The sequence below is a fragment of the Rhineura floridana genome, chromosome 11, assembly GCF_030035675.1.
Source record: "Rhineura floridana isolate rRhiFlo1 chromosome 11, rRhiFlo1.hap2, whole genome shotgun sequence".
NCBI lineage: Eukaryota > Metazoa > Chordata > Lepidosauria > Squamata > Rhineuridae > Rhineura > Rhineura floridana.
Genome location: NC_084490.1, coordinates 39,304,416 through 39,320,993, shown reverse-complemented (window position 1 = coordinate 39,320,993; position 16,578 = coordinate 39,304,416). Strand labels below are relative to the sequence as shown.

The 16,578-nt window shown below is 46.8% G+C and overlaps 1 protein-coding gene across 2 annotated transcripts; it reads left to right on the top strand.

The window, feature by feature from the left end:
• The first annotated feature begins 1,566 nt into the window (after positions 1-1,566).
• Positions 1,567-16,340, top strand: PNKP (polynucleotide kinase 3'-phosphatase). 2 transcript variants are annotated; one of them, XM_061588632.1, is made up of 17 exons: positions 1,567-1,868; positions 2,432-2,571; positions 4,324-4,370; positions 4,532-4,981; positions 6,315-6,394; positions 7,235-7,292; positions 7,386-7,493; positions 8,958-9,029; positions 9,129-9,177; positions 9,750-9,820; positions 11,240-11,332; positions 12,363-12,459; positions 13,357-13,418; positions 13,561-13,670; positions 13,770-13,857; positions 15,228-15,289; positions 16,002-16,340. In XM_061588632.1, exons 1-17 carry the CDS (start codon positions 1,840-1,842, stop codon positions 16,120-16,122), a joined length of 1,737 nt encoding a protein of 578 aa, XP_061444616.1. In that variant the 5' UTR covers positions 1,567-1,839; the 3' UTR covers positions 16,123-16,340. The 2 variants fall into 2 exon arrangements, with proteins under 2 accessions (XP_061444616.1, XP_061444615.1); XM_061588631.1 differs by having other exon boundaries at positions 1,567-1,946.
• Positions 16,341-16,578: the final 238 nt, after the last annotated feature.

Genomic DNA, 16,578 nt, shown 5'->3' with positions numbered 1-16,578 from the left:
AAGGGGGTCCGAGGCGGCAATTTAACTGAACTGACCTTTTTTCCTGCTGACTCAGGCGTGTTTTGGGGTGGATTATTTTTGGCGGAAAATCCGAACCAGTCATCGACATTAAGCACTATTTAACAGCCACTGAGACTCAAGTTACACACAGTTGTTTGAACTATGTGTACGTTTAAGAGAACGGATGCGGTGGTGATAGTGGTGGTGTGGGCTGCAAGGTTAATCACAGTAGCGGTGGGGAAAAGGCTTTTTAATCCTGATCCTACAGGATGTTTTTACGATCAGATTTACACACACACACACCCTCTGCTTTTCCATATCTGGGAAGAAAATAGGACTCCTGTCGCTGCAGAGAAGTAATTTTAATCGCAAAAAAGACCTGTAGGGAAATGGTTGCTTTTATTATTTCTGCTCCTACCGCCGCCGCTGCGATCAACTGCACAGCCCCTCCCCATACACTGCATTTCTCTAAAAAATGCTGGAAGCCAGTCTGGATAACAACAGTGGTCTGCACTGCAGGATTGTCGTATATGGCTGTCAGCTTACAGTCCTATGTACACTTATCAGGAAATAAACTCCATTCAAACCAATGAGACTTCTGAGTAGACATGCACAGGTTTGCGCTGTCAGTCTCCCTTTCTGGCACTCTGGACGCCTCTGCGGGGCTGTCGTAAGCCAGGCTGTTTTCACCTACAGTGCCTCTGCCCCCCGCATCTGCAATATGGGTATAAAAACAATGGCTTCACGTTGGAATTTGCAGTGGCAGAGTAATTTTTTAAACGCTTAAAAACTTTTTTATATCATTTTCCACGTGAAACTTAACCCTAAATCGAGACAACACGAAGCAGAAAAGCCTGTCATTTCTGCTGTCTTTTGTTGGTGGAGGTGGTGGGGAGAGCAGTGAGCACATGCAGCTGTCCCATCACACACATACTCTAGGGCAGCCTTTCCCAACTAGTGGGCCACCAGATGTTGTTGGATCACAATTCCCATCTTTCCTGACCATTGGCAATGCTGGCTGAGGCTGATGGGAGTTGTGGTCCAACAACAACTGGTAGCCCACTAGTTGGGAAAGGCTGCCCTAGCGTATGTGGAATCCCTGGACTTCTCTCTCTGTTATTTTCTCCCCGGGAGACCAAGAAAAAATAGCGTCAAAATGAACTTTCTTCTTTCTGGGAGGAAGGGCGGGATATAAATGTAATAAATAAAATAAATAAAAAATTAATAATAAAAAATAAATGACGAAATCTCTAGTTCGCAAAGTGGCTATGTCACTCTAAGGCAAAACTCTATGTAAACCTATACATTCTCCCCTCCCCGGAAATCCCTCTGTGTTCAATGATACGTACGCCTAGGTAGGTATGAATAGGAAGTATTGGCAGCCTCAGCCACACCGCGCCGCTTTTTTTTTTTTTTGGCACTTTCGTTGTAAAAATGAATTTGGTTTTTCACCATAGAGGTGCCAAAAGTTAGAGTGACGCCACTGTGCGTCCATAAAGAATCGGGCAATGGCGGCTTTCGCATTTTCCCGGAGGTTTGGAGTGTGTGTTACTCTAACGTTTCTATCTCTATGTTCGCCAGCATGTGGTTTGCGGATCTGGGCAACGTTCTCCGACGTTTGACCGAGCCCGGGTCGTTTTAACTTTGTTGGTCCGGGTGGTGTGTTAAACCCACTTCCGGTTAGGGTTTGGCAAAAAAGGCTTACTAGCATCATTCAGACTTTTTGTTGAGGAAGCGCTTCCTAAATTAGGGAAGGTCTTCATTTCTTCTGCTGGGCACAGTAACAACAGGGTGGTGATCTTCGGAACTACAAGCCTAACGTTTTTTGAGTACTAGCCCATGCTTATTAAGGGGGGAGGCCTTATAAGGTACCAGCTTACAGACTCCTGTTCGCATACTACCATTTCAGACGCATTTCAATGGGGTACAATTTTGCTACTTGTGAGGTCAGCTTTCTAAACAAAAATACCTAACACACAAATCCATTAGAGGTTATGCAGTTATGTTCCTCTCTTCTACACTCTGGCACTGCTCAAAATTTAATACATGTTTGCTTATAAAATAGTGGGATTTAGCAATTTGCATTTCCTCTCCTTAATCCCCCTTTAGGACAGTTCTTACAAAGAGCAGTCGGTTTCTCCACATGTACCTCTGTTTTTGTTTCACCAATCTACTTTACCTTCTTTCCCTCAATTTATGATCTCTTAGAATGAAAGTTTCCTTTCCCTAATATAGCCCTGCCCCTCTTCCAGAGTTCAGGGTCCAAACTTATTTGTCTTCCATTTTGATGGGATCTACTATCCTTTGGAAGATGAGGAACTTCTAGTCCCCTGAAGATAGAGAAAAATCTTTGAAAACTGTCCTGTGCACCAAAAGAGGCAAAGGAAAGATTTGTGTGAGCCTATTTTTAACCATCCCTTTTCATTTGCAGGCTGCCCAGTGCCATGCGGTGCCTCCTCATCAGCCAAGACAAGCGACACGATCCAGTTATTTTGCCTGATGGTGCGACTGTGGTTCTGGGCAGGGGACCTGAGACACTTGTCACTGATAAGAAATGCTCTCGCACACAAGGTGAGTAATTTTTTCTTTTCTTAGGAATAAAAAAATCCTAGCGCGCCCACACATATATAAAACTCAGAGACCTCCTTGCATTGTGTCCAGCCTAACCTCAAATGTTCTGGGATTCTTTGTGTTGCATTTGCCAGATTTCTCCTCCCTGACAATCTCTTTGACTGGGTCACTCTTAGACAGGAATAGGGAATCTTTTTCATACCAGAGGCTAAATTCCCTTCTGGGCAATCTTCCAGAGTCCACATGCGAGTGGGAAGTGGAGCCAGATGCAAAAATGGGCAGTGCAACAAGTGTACATTTTAACTATAGGCTAGTTTCGACACATACTCACACCCCTTCTCTTTCCTACATCTAGGCAAGCATGATCAAAGAGCAGATTCCTGCCAGGCAAAAACACTCAAGGAGGGTGCAAAGGAGAGCTGGTGAGGGATGTGGCCTGTAGAGAGAAAGAGTATCTTTAGACTTGGGATGTGTGACCAACTCAAGCGGCTCAAAAGCCTGCACTACTTTTTTAGTAACTCTCTACTTTCCTAGAACTCTTTCTAGTGATGTTTCTGATGGTGCTCAAACCTCATCCAAAGCTTGAGTCTTTCTGTCATTCTGCTTGATATCCACCCCACTTGTTTAGTGTCTGCTGTTCTGTAGGAGCTACAGAATGATGACAGATGTGAATGCAGGTACAAATTACTGAACCGAACACCTCCTATTCTCCCAGCTGCTGGGAAAAAATAGCTGCAAAAATTTCCAGGCTTGAGTAAGCTACAGAGAGCCAGTGTGTTGTAAGTGTCCACCGTGCTGGAGGCCCAGACTCAAATCGCTGCTGAGCCATGAAATTCTGCGGTGAACTTGGACCAATCATGATTTCTCTGCCTACAACAGAGTTGTTGTGAGGAGAAAGATCCACATACTCTGCCCTGAGATTCTTAGAAGAAAAGCAGGATACAAGTGAGATATTTGAAATACTGAGTGGTATATAAATGCTTTTAAATAAATAAATAATCACTGCTTTTCCCATGCTGCTTCTAGAAATGCTGCCTTCCCTGCTGCCTGTGCTTGCCTTTTCAGCCACCTGCGTTGGCCCCACCACTGGGCAAAGTGAGCCTGTTTGCTCAGGCCGCACATAAGAGGAGCAGTGATAACACACACTCTCCCCCCCATACACACTGCACCACCCCGTTCCCTCTGAGCTGGTGATCCAGCCAGTTAGCTGCCTCCCCTCACCCATCCCCCAGAATGTGTGAAATGGAATTCCTGTCAGGAGGAGACAGGCAGAGGCAGGGAAAAGTTCCTTTGCCAGCAGAATTCTGGCTGCTGCCTTTGTTTTATGTGCCTTCCTTTCCCCAATTTTTGCTTTTTTTTCAGTGGGAGCTTTCATCTTTCTTGACTTTCCATTGTTTTCTTCCAGTTTCTTGCTCCTGTTTTTTTTTTAACTCCCTCCATTTTCTCTTCCCTCCTTTTGCGTCTCTCGCCAGCCCCTTTTTTTAATTTAAAAAATACTCACCATTGCCACTTCCGGTTTAGTGTTATGAATTGTCATACTCTGCCTGGTTAGAATCAGAACAGTAGAGTTGGAAGGGGCCTATTAGGCCATCGAGTCCAACCCCTTGCTCAGTGCATACCTGACAGGTGGCTGTCCAGCTGCCTCCTGAACGCCTCTCGTGTTGGAGATGGATTCTGTGTGGTGAGATTTGGGTTTTCTTGACGTGCCTTGAGATCTAATGAGCCCTGTTTTCCCTTTCTCTTCTCTCACAGTGGAGTTGCTGGCAAATTATGCCTATAGATCTGTTCGAGTCACGCAGGTAAGATGGGGAACGTCCAGAAGGTGCCAGCTCTGAACCGGGGTGGCTCTACTTCAAATGGGAGCCCTCTTGATTAGGAGTGGGGAAGCAGCTGCTCCTAGGCCTCTGGTTGCAAGTGGTCCTCTGGGCTGGAGCCCCTCATGTTTTTCATGTGTTGGCAGCGAGGGGTGAACCCCACGTCGGTGGAGGAGATACACTTGCGTTGTGGGGACAGCACGACGCTCCAGGAGGGAGAGACTCTGTGCTTGGTGAATGGACTCTATCCATATCGCATCCGCTTTGAGGAAGATTCCCGCTCCCCAAAGAAAACCCTGCTGGAGTTCTTCAGCCCCAGACGCCCTCTGAATGAGGAGGAGGAGGAGAGCAAAGCCCAGCCAGCCAAGCGCCCCAAGACCTCCTCCTCTTCTGAGGATGAGGAAGAAGATGATGACGTGAACCCTTCAGTAGTTGAGAAACTGAAGCAGCTGCAGGAGACGGCAGCTCAAGCAGAGCAGACACAACAGCCTCCCCAGCAACCCTTCTCGCAGCTGGCCCCCCAGCCCCATGACTTCTGGGAGGACCATGGCAAGCTCTTGGTCTTCACGAAGAAAGGGGTGGTGCCTAGCACCAGAGTAAGACCTGTAGCCTGTTGTTCTGAGGAGGGCACTGCTTCTTTGGGGGCTATGTAAGGAATATTTAGGGACACGTACTGGCTGAGGCTGATGGGAGCTGTAGTCCAAAACATGTGGAGGGTGACAGGTTGGGAAAGGCTGGTTTAGGGAAATTGCCCCTTTGTAATGTAATATTTGGGTGAATTGTCTGAAACTGTAAGTACAGAGACAGTACGAAAGAAATTTTAGTGAACTTAGAATAGCCAGTTCTCTACATTCTCTCTCTTTGCCCTGGCCTACATAGGATGGGAGATTGGACAGTGCCACTTCAGACTGCTGGTGTGTGTGAGCGTGTGCGTGCCCTTTTTAACCCACATAAAAACTCCTTGCAAGTAAAATCAAACACAGAATGCAAGGAGGCGTTCAAAGACGTGATCTTCCATTTGGAGTTTGAAGTGGTGCAATCCAGTCTTTAAAACCCCCAAAAGACCTCATTTACACCTCATTCTGCTGAGAGTCAGCGTGGTGTGATGGTTAGTGTGTCAGACCCACGTTCAGATCCCCACTCAGGCCAGTCACTCTCTCTTAGCCTAACCTACCTCAGAGGGTTGTTGTGAGGATAAAATGGGAGGTGGGGATTGGAGAGCCATGTAGACTGGCTTGATTAGGTCTAAGTAAATAAAAGGCGTAGGCCAAGTTACATGGTAGCGCGGCTATGAAACAGAACCCAGGGTGGGCTATGATGATAAGGGGTGGAGCCATCACAGTTTCAGTTGTCAGTGGCTGCCACAGAGTTCTGTGGGACAAAGTAAAAGCACTGTGATGGCATCACTGTTGGGAGAGGGCAAAGCCTGCTATCTGTCACCCACTCCACCCACCCCAACTCCCAGAAACTGTCACATCAAGGGGCTATGAAGCAGATTTAGCCCTGGACCCAGTTCTGTTACTGAGTACATAATTTCCTCTTGTCATCAAAAGCAGCCCCAGCTTCAGGTCCTCCTAGGCAATCATAATTCCAGGCAGTGCACAGACATCATCTTTAAAGAGGCGGTGCAGATTTGTGGGATACCGCATACTTACAACCCCCCCCTCCCTTGCTGCACACCTTCATGGTCTCCAGCATTGGCAGGTGGTATCTGCACTGCAAAGGGCTTGCAGAAAGTTGCAATTTGTGGTTGTCCTGCAACCTTTGACAGCAGACTTGCCTAAGAGATCTTGTAGGAGTACTCTAAGCCAGGAAGTGGGGAAGCGGTGTTGCTTTGGGGGCTCATAGTTTTGAGATGGTTGGGAGGTGAGGCTTGATGCCAGGCTAGATGGTCCCCTGGCTCTGACCCCTTGCTGCCTCTTTGTCCAGGTGGCAGGTTTTGATCTGGATGGAACCATCATCACTACACAGTCTGGGAAAGTGTTTCCTACAAGCCCTGATGACTGGAGGTGAGTGCAAGGCTAAGTGCCAGGGAGGTGGTGATGGATGGGAGGGGATTACAGGTGGCCATTGTGGTTTGGTGGAAGACTCTGTTGGACTAGTGGGGAGATCTGAGTTCACATACCCATTTGACCATGAAACTCATTGCGTTAATCACTTGCTCAGCCCAACGTACCTCTCCAAGGCTATTGTAAGAGTTGGGGGAGGCAAGCCACTGTGTATGCCATCCAGGGCTGCTTGGAGGAAGGGTTGGGAAAATGTAACAAATAAAAGAGAGGCAGTGGTAACAGTGGTTAGAGTTCCAGGGTAGGAGCGGGGAGACCTGTGGTCAAGTCCCTATTCAACCATGAAATCCACTGGGTGACCTTGGGCTAGTCATTTTTCCTTGCCCTGGGTTGTTGTGAGGATAGTAGGTTGAGAAGAGAACTGTGTACACTGCTTTGAGTGCCCGGGAGGAAGGTCAGACTAAGAAATATAATAAATAGATCAATAAATGGAGGATAGCCCTACTCATACAGGGAAAACTTCCAATATAACATGAGAAGAGTGACAGCTTACTTCCTGTAACAAAGGGGTTTGAAACTGGGCTCTGTGCTGCTGTTTCAGCTTTGTGTTTCACATGCTTTCTCTAATATTATCAACAGTAGCATTCTGCCCATATCGGGACAAGATAGGGACCTGTGACTCTCCAGATGATGTTGGACTACAACTCCCATCATCCCTGACCATTGGCCATGCTGGCTGGGGCTGATGCGAGCTGGAATCCTACAACATCTGGAAGGCCACAGGCTCCCTGGGGTAGGGGGAACACACTCAAGAATTGGCCTTAACCCCTTTCTCTGTTACAGAATCCTGTACCCCGAGGTACCCCGCAAGCTGAAGCAGCTTCAGAGTGAGGGATACAAGGTATGCTTTTTCCTCAGGTCACTTTGCTCACCCCAGTTTCCCGTCCACTCACCCCTCCTCATTGCTGCGGTCTTCTCTCTCCCCCATCACCAGGTTGTGATCTTTACCAACCAGTTGGGCATCAGCCGTGGGCGCCTCAGGCCCGAAGTTTTCAAAGCCAAGGCGGAAGCCGTGATTGAGCGGCTTGGTGTCCCACTGCAGGTGAGTTGGGCGTGAGGGGGAGGAGGAGGCCAGCGATGTGTCCCCCAGAATCAGTGGCAGCTGGTGGCTCCATGTCAGCGGGGCAGTGGAATCCGCTCCGGATGTTAGTCCAAACTTTCAAGGAGCTGTCCAGGGTGCTGTTGCTTGAAAGTTTGAGTGGCAGGGAATGCTGGCCTTGGATGCCTGTTGCAGGGCCAGGGAAATGATTATTATATTGTATAGTCTTTTTAAGCACTGCATGCAGAATCAAAAAGGCTGGTTGTCTCTGTGTGTGTGTGTGTGTGTGCATGCATGTGGGGGGCCCTCCTCAAAGATTTAAAACAGGGATAGGGGACTTTTTTCAGTCCAAGGGGCCTTGTGGGTCACTTCCCAGGTGCCGTATGCCAGCAGTTGGCAGGGCCAAAGCCATGCACACGCTTCTTTGTTTATTGATTTGAGACATTTACGTACCGTTCAATCATTAGCATTTGCAAGTGCTGTACATAAAATAAACTATACAGAATAAAATAATAAAATCTTCACAAAACAAGCAGGAACCCAAACGCTAGCTTAAAATGCCTGCTGAAATAAGAAAGTCATGCACCTGCAGTTCAGCAAGGAGGGTGCCTGTCTAATCTCAGTTGGGAGGGAGCTCCACGTTCCCATTTGCAGAGATGCATGCATCCACATGCTCTCCCCAGCATCCGCACACAGAGTTAAACCTCTCCCCTTCTCTCTCTCTCTTTTCTCTCTCCCTCTTTCTTCTCTACTTCCCCCACGCCCAAAGTGGCAATTAGGCTTAGGAATGGGATCTTTATTTCTAAGCCTAATTGCCAAGAGAGATGTTTTCTCCATCCCCAGCCAACCATTCCACCTGATATTCTCCTGCAGTTAGTATAGATTTGCATCCATTTGGAAAGATAAAAGGCAATACCGAAATCCAAAATAATTGAATGTGCTGCTGAAATGTTCCAGGTTCGCATTCGCCAGCAAGTTTTTTATGTGTGTGTCCCCACCCCCTCATCATCCGTCAGACACAGAGTGGGGTTCAACCAGATGTCCCAGATGTCAATAGAGACACCCCCAGGCGATGAGACTTTGGCCTAGAGATGTTTTATCGATGAAGAAAAGGCGTGATTAAAAATGCCACCAATAAATAAATCAAACACAGTCAGCGATAAGACCCACAAATATGAAAATATACTTGTAATGTACTCAACAAACACACACAACAAAGAATACTGCTACAGAACGACTGGTTATAGATCCCTTTTGACCGCTAAGCCTTTTTCAAATACGCGCACTTAGTCCTAAATCCTTAGGAAAAGTTTTCTAAGCAACCTCCTTTGGGAAATGCGTGCAAGTAATTCCTCTTCTGCATTGGCAGCTGATGAGAAGTCTTTTAATTGAGCAGCTTTATTTTAACAAGTATGGGACACAGCGCCAACTGTGTCTGTCACCCCCTCTGCCCTTCTTTCCTGACAGGTCTTTGTGGCCACGGGCTCTGGCATCTACCGCAAACCTGTTCTTGGCATGTGGGATCATCTGTGCAAGAAGGTACCAGGGTAGTAGGGGGAGAGGAAGGGGGGTGAAGAGAAAGGTCTGTGTCGCTGCAGGTTTTGACTCTCATCTCCCCTGACCCAACTTTTTTCCAAGGCAAACTGTGGCCTAGCAGTGTCTTTGCAACAAAGCATCTATGTTGGCGGTGAGTCAAGCACTAGGGTTAGGGTGGGGAACTTTTTTGCTATAAAATCCTGTTGATGCACAGGAAATAGTCTATTAGGGGCCACAGCTAGTGGTGTGTAAAGACAGAGCCAAAAGTGGGAGGGGGGGAGAGAGAGAAAGAGAGAGACTCTCTCTCTCTCTCTCTCTCTCTCTCTCTCTGTCTCTCTCTGTCTCTCTGTCTCTCTCTCTCTCTCTCTCTGCTAGCCCATCCTGTCTCTACGAAGCAATTCCTAAACAGGCAGTCTGGAGAGCAAGAAGGCACTCAGGGCCACATGACATTAGGCAAAGGGCCATAGGCTCCCCACCCTAGCAGTTATGGATGCCATTCAAAGTATAATAGAAGGGTGGGGGCATGATGCACTTAGAACCTTCCTTTGGTGCGAGAGAAAATCAGTTTCAGTTTTGCACATCTTGTTGGAGGTGAAGTCCTTTCTATACTTCTCTATGCCCCAAATTTACATGGTCCTGGATGTTAGCAAGGATCTGCCACAGATCATTTGTTTCCCACCTTGTAGTAATGGATGTGTTCACCTCTGCTTTTTCCCTCCATAGATGCAGCTGGGCGTCCACCAAACTGGGCCCCAGGGCATAAGAAGAAGGATTTCTCTTGCAGCGATCGCCTGGTATGCAACAAATGCATCCCTGTTGCCTCCTGCAGCCTTTCTTAACCACAAAACTTAACATTTAGTCACTTTAGAAGCAGCTAATCTGGTTTGGTGTCCACTTTTCTCCCCCTCATCTTCCAACACTGTTGCCATCAACCTGGTTGTCAGTGGTATCTAAACAGTCCCTCCTGCTTTTACGTGATGAGATGAGATTTTTACATGATGAGATTGTTGCCATGGATGTGTACTTGCAGGATTTCGCTGTACCCTGTATCCATGGCTTTGCTACAGAAACTAAGAACCTGCTCTCTAACATCCTTAGAAAAAATCACATTTTAATCAAAAGCAAGTTTCTAGCACTCAAGATTTTTTAAAATTAAAAGCAAGCTTAATTTGTGTATTTTATTAAAACATTTATATCCCGCTTTTCCTTCTAAGGTTCAAGGTGGCAAAGTTTAAAAGTCGTCCAATGAATCTGAAAGAATCATGCCTTTTATCTCTCACTTTCTCCTTCTGTCACCTTCTCATCGTCTTCAAATACCACAAACAGTTTGGAAACCTGAACGTTAGAACCAGAATAAACTCATGCAATTCTATTTTGAATTTTGCCCAAATTCTTTCCTGAGTTAATGGAAATCACATCAACCCCTGTAGTTGCATAACTGATTTGCGTGCTGTTTTCCAGTTTTTAAACTGGCAGAGGTGGGGAAAAGCAGTTGGAGATCTTAGGAATATTTTGGCTGTATGAGCAGAGAGGAAGAGGAGCCTGTAATGAAGCATTTGAGCTGTGAAATGGGGCAGGGAAGCTATGCTGATGTGCTTTATACACAAAGGTCTTGGCTGACGTTGGCAGCCTGCAGAGAGTCCAGCAGCCAATTGCCAGCCAGCATACTTAAGCCACCGCCTGCCTGGGTACTTTGACAGATAGAAGCAGGGCCAGATGTCTTCTACACCAAATGTAGGCAAGCTTTTCAAAGACATAGTGATGCATTTCATTTGGTATGGAACTCAGCAGCCTGAGGATGCTGGCTTTCTCTTTTTAAAACAAGTCACTAACCCTCATGCTGCAGGGGAAAAATGCAAAATGTGTAGGCAGGGAAGCCTCAGAAGTCAGCAGGGGATTAAGAAGAGAAGCTAAGTACTTCAGTGCCTACCTTATCCCTTCTGTGTGGTCACTGTCCTTGTGGTCCACCTATCTGGAGTCATCTGTTTTTACTATTTGAATTTCCCAGTCCTAGATACAAATTCTTAGGAAAATTTAGAAGCAAATCATACAAGATGAACAGGGTAAGATGCAAATTGCACGTACTTTATGTACTTTGTTTTGGCCATGGAACGTGTGCGTTCTGGATGCCAAGAGTACAAGCAGTTCTCATCTGCTCACACTTCTGGCTCCTTCCCCCACATTAACGGCTCTCCTTCTGTCCATCCTCACAGTTTGCACTGAATGCTGGGCTTCCTTTCCGCACCCCAGAAGAGTATTTCTTGGGCTGGAAGGAGGCACTCTTTGCACTCCCCAACTTTGATCCGGTGAGTAATTTTTTCAAATGTCTTGTAAAGCTGGGTCCCTTCAGATTCCATTCACATAGAGTTGGGCTTCATTTTTTGAGGATTCACATGTCTTCTTTTGTAGTCTATAAAACTGCCTTATCAGGTAAGCAAGTATTATTATCCAAATTGCAGGTTGATGGGGGTGGGGGTGATTTGAGTGTGAGAAAGTCTTGCCTAGGACCACCTAATGAGTTCGCGGCAGAGGTGAGGTTCAAATTGGGAAATTCTGATGATCCCCAGCTATTTCTTAGTCCTGCAGTCGGGAACCTCTGGCATTCCAGATATTTATTGGACTGCAACTCCCATCACCCCTAGCCAGCAGGGCCCATGGTCAGCGAAGAGAGTTGTAGTCCAACAACATATGGAGAGCTACAGGTTCCCTGCCCTTGCTCTAAGGCATCCCCATTTCAAAGCATTACTGAGTCTGGGCCCTCTTTATGGAGGACAAGTGGGGGTATATTTCCTGCCCAAAAGAATCCCTGTATGTGCTTCTGGAGGAAGTTGCTGAAAAGGTTTGCCTGTTGCTGCATAAATGCAGTGTGTGGTGTCCCACTTCCAAGACTTGTGGGAAGCTGAATGCAAAAATACGTTGCGTGCCAGAATGTCATCTGCCTACTCAGAGCACTGTTTAAAAAAGGAAAGCTGTGTGGGTGGTGGCACCAGAAGCACATCTTAAACTGTGGCCATGAAATGGGCTTGCCTGCTAGTCAGTGGAACAGCTTTTGAGCCAACATTTGTGAAATTTAGCCTAGAAAACCTATATGTAATTCTTCCACAGTTGTACATTTTCACACGATTTTAATGTCTTTATTCCTGTTAAAATGTGTGCTTTCCCTACCCACTGAAATTGAGCCCAGTGAGATCTGGCAGACTGCAAAAGCAAGGAGTCTGGCAACCACTTAATGGGCACAATCATAATAGTATTATATACAGCATCTGAGTCTATATATTTTTTATTATTATTATATTAACAAATGTACTTATTGTCATTCCCCTTCCCCCAACACAGCGGGCACTGGACCCCAAGGCAAAGCTGTACGATCCCCCAGATGCTTGCCTGACCTCGCCCTCCCCAGAGCTGGTTGTGGCTGTCGGCTTCCCTGCTGGTGAGTGACCACTCACACTCTTCTCCAGGTTCCATTTCCAAAATGCAGTGCTTTTTCTTTTTTTAAATCAGTGGGAGAAGAGTGGTGAGCAAAAGGTTAGCCCTTCCTCCAGTTTCGAGATAGGTGCCAAATCCAATGAAACCTGATGCCCTTCCCTGGGAAGTTTCTTTAGGCTTTCGAACCCAATTCCTGATAGGAGCTCAGGGTTTCTGTTTGGCTTTTTGCATGCTAAAGCCAGAGCCAGCTTCACCCACAACTATTCTTCAAGCTTTGTTCTCCCTTGGTTAGCCAAAAGGCTGGGGAAATTAGGCTGAGTGTAAGGAGAGCCCTGCCAGATCAGGCCAATGGTGCACCATAATCCAGCATCCCGTTCTCGCAGTGGCCAACCAGATGCCATGGGGAAGCCCACAAGCAGGACTTCAGCACAACAGCCCTCTCCCCTCCTGTGGTTTCCAGCAACTGGTATTCAGAAGCCTTTGACAATGGCGGTCGAGCACAGCCATCATGGACGTTCTACTTTTGCTGGAGGAGTTTATGCTACACAGCAGTAGAACTCTGAAATAAGTCACATTTCCTGACAAGGGTGGATTCTCCAGAAGGAGCAGGGGGGCCTGAGGCTGAAGCTGCCTCTTTGGCTCCTTCCTCTGGTGGGCACCAACCGCCATTAGGCAGATAGGTTGGCAAATCCAGAGAGAAAAGGATGATAATCAGGGATGTTGCAAGGATGGCAGAGGGCAGCTGAATGAAATTGTGTTTAACGCAGGGACATTTGAGCAAGGCCTATGGTGCTGCAGCTGTCCCTTGGGCTCTCCAAAATGCCTGGAAAACCCTGCTCTACCCTGTTTATGCCTCCAGCTTTTAACACCCAACAACTTCCTTTTTTTTCTCCCACTCCAGCTGGCAAGTCAACTTTTTTGAAGCAATACTTGGCCTCTGCTGGTTATGTCTATGCCAACCGGGTAAGTAGGAGGCTACGACCGCAATCCTAACCCCACTTACATGGAAGTAAGCCCCATTGAATTCAAGGGGACTTCATTTCTGAGGAGACATGGTTAGGATTGTGCTGCGTTTGAAACATATCTCCTCCCTCCCTCCCTGCAGGACACACTTGGATCGTGGCAGAAGTGCGTGGCCACGTGCCAAGCTGCACTGCAGGCAGGAAAGAGCGCAGCAGTGGACAACACCAATCCGGACTTGGAATCGAGACGCAGGTGAGGCCTTTTCCGTGAACACACGTGATTACATTGCTACCCCGGTAAGATGGAGCATCCAGAGTTCTCTGAAAAACCATCATGCCTCTTCCCCACCAGGTACATAGAGTGTGCCAAGGAAGCAGGTGTTTCCTGCCGGTGTTTCCTTTTTACCACCTCGTTGGAACAAGCCAAGCATAACAACAGAGTGAGTATTTAGCCATTATGAAGATTATGAAAGGGTTTGGGCTCCTTTTCTCCAGCGGAGGGAGCAGGTCACCTGTTTGAACTCCCGTTCCCTCTCCCATTCTTCCACTTTCTCCCTAGTTATAGAGAAATAAATCAAGATTGCAAAAGGATTTTCTTTCTCAGCTGATGAGCTTTATGAGCCAAACTGTAAGGCCGTTATTTGCCGAGAGATGATGTGCTCTATTATTGTTGGGCTACAACAGACATGTTGCCTTGTTTGGCAGCCCTTAAACAAGCCACCTTTTGTGAGCCAGGTGCCATGCTGGCTAATTTAAATCATTTAGCAAATGAACATGACCTGAGGCAGCCTTTTTTAATTATTATTACATTTATACCCTGCCTTGCTTTTCATGACAGCAACCCAAGGCAGCTTACATATGGTTCCCAGGTGGTCTCCCATCAAGGCACTGATCAGACCTGACCTTGCTTAGCTTCAGCAGGGAGTTGGCCTTATGTCCCTTCAGACATAGCCTTTCCCAACCTTTGGATCCCCAGATGTTGCTAAAGTTCCTATTATTCCTGGCCATCAGCTATGTGTCTGGGACTGATGGAAGTTGTAGTTAGACCCAAAGGTTGGGAAAGGCTACCCTGAGGTTTAGGTGAGATGGCTGGATTCAAATCAACACATCAGGTAATAGTTATGGGATAGGGTGGCAGCACACCATGATCACTCTAGCTCAGGGGTGGGGTGGAGTGGGGTGTATCTGCTGTCCTCAGTCTAAGGTCGTGTGAGTGATGGGGGGGCACACCCACTTTTGGGTTTGGCCCTGCCCATCACAGAAAAAGGTACTCCATCCCTGCTCTAACTCAACAGCCTGTATATAAATTGCCTGTCCCCCAGAAATGATGTGCAGCATTCTTAATCCGCCCATCTGACAGTCGGAGGTATCATGTGCTCTGAAAGTGAACTCTGTTCATTTGGCTACTGTACCTAGTAGGAAAAAAAGAGAGGAGGAAATACCAAGTGCTTGGGGAAAGGGTTGATGCAGGCCTGATGTGTTTCAGAATAGTCCTCTTTTGTTCAGTTAGGGGTGCCTTCCTGGTTTTCTAGCTGCTTTTCTCCTGTGCCTAGTAATCACAGAGCATCCTTCATGAATTTATCCAGTCCTTTTTGAAAGCTGTTTAGCCTACCAGCCAACACAATATCCAGGTTAACTATGCACGGTAGGAAGAACTTCTGCCTTTAACTGGCTGCCTCAGGAGCAGGTTCCTGCAGTTCTTCATGCTCCCTTATTAACCGATTGCTCAAAAGGGGACTATCGCCGTGTCTTGCTCAAGACAGCAGCACCCAACAAGACTAGAGAGCTCACTCTTTCTTTTTCATTTCAGTTTCGGGAAATGACGGAAAAGGGGCATGTGCCTGTGAACGATATTGTCCTGAACAGCTATAAGTGAGTTGCTGAATGTCCTAGAGAGGGGAGGGGAGCAGAGCTTGCAGTGGAGTGGGAGGTGCTGTTTCTGGGCAGCCACCCCCCTTTTGCTGGGTCCTTGTCCATGTCCTCTGAAGAATGGAGAATACAGTAGGGCCCTGCTTTTCAGCGTTCCGCTAATACGGCAGCTTTCAATTAGAGTAAGGCCCCACTCATATGGCGCTTGTTCTGCTTTTACGGCGTTTTTTGGGTGTTGGGCACCATTCTATTGAATGAGTTCTGCTTTTCGGTGGGGGTCTGGAACATAACCCGCCATATGAGTGGGGCCCTACTGTAGCTCTCCTGGAGTAGAATTGCAAAGATACACCTATTACAAATTTAGCAGCATTGTATTCTTGCATTAGAACTATATATTGTCGTTTTGCTATGCACATATAAACAAGCAAGTTACTTGCTCTCATGGTTGTGTGGCAAAGGGGACAATAGCCTGTTTTGAACTTCAGCATGGAGATGAATTAACTGTGTGGGGATAGATATCTCTCCCTTCCTTGTGGCCTTTATCTCTACTCCATCTTGAAACTCCTTTCCGTCTCCTTCTTGCATCATGAAAATACCACAGCCAAGTAAAATTATATGCAGTTAATACTAATTTAGTTCCAGGATAAGGACCTATTTAGAGTCCTAAATAGGCTCTATCTTTGAAACACCACTTAACTATATTTCTATTTGACAGGAATAAGTATGTGGAACCCGCATTGGAGGAGGGTTTCTCTGAAATCCTCAAGATTCACTTTGTGCCTCAGTTCACCGATTCTCAACTAGAGTCACTGTACCGGCAATTTACAGAGGGGTGACGGTACCCCACTATTTGCACCCATCTGACAGAGAGCCTTTTTGAAATGTTCCTCTATGGCCAAAGAAGGCATGCTTACAAAGTGTGAGAGCTCCCCCTGCTGGTCAAAGGGGAACCTTGCTTTGGGCTGTGGACCATCCTCAGGCTGTTTGAAAATGGGAGTAGAGACTAGTATATGATTCCCCCTTCCCCTATGAAATAAAGTTATCGAACTCAAAACTGCTGTTCTGTTTTTTCAGGGATGAGCTATTGACTTCTTCTCCCCCAAAAAACCATATCAGGGGCTTATATTAAGTCTTTTCCCTCCCACTTTTACTTTTGGAAACCACTTTGCCCTTGGACTAGAGTATCTAAAATGTTAGGAAACACTTGGAGAGGGACAAAAGACTGATGAAAGGCTAGCTCTTCCAACAGAAGAAGCCCCAAACTGGTCATGCCTAACCTTCCTAACAGAGCT

Bases quoted from the DNA above. Each gene is read 5' to 3' on its own strand.
- PNKP (XM_061588631.1), top strand. From the start codon at position 1,840: ATGCTTATTAAGGGGGGAGGCCTTATAAGGTACCAGCTTACAGACTCC. The intron at 7,494-8,957 runs GTGAGTTGGGCG...CTTTCCTGACAG, and splicing joins GGCTTGGTGTCCCACTGCAG to GTCTTTGTGGCCACGGGCTC. The intron at 11,333-12,362 runs GTGAGTAATTTT...CCCCCAACACAG, and splicing joins CACTCCCCAACTTTGATCCG to CGGGCACTGGACCCCAAGGC.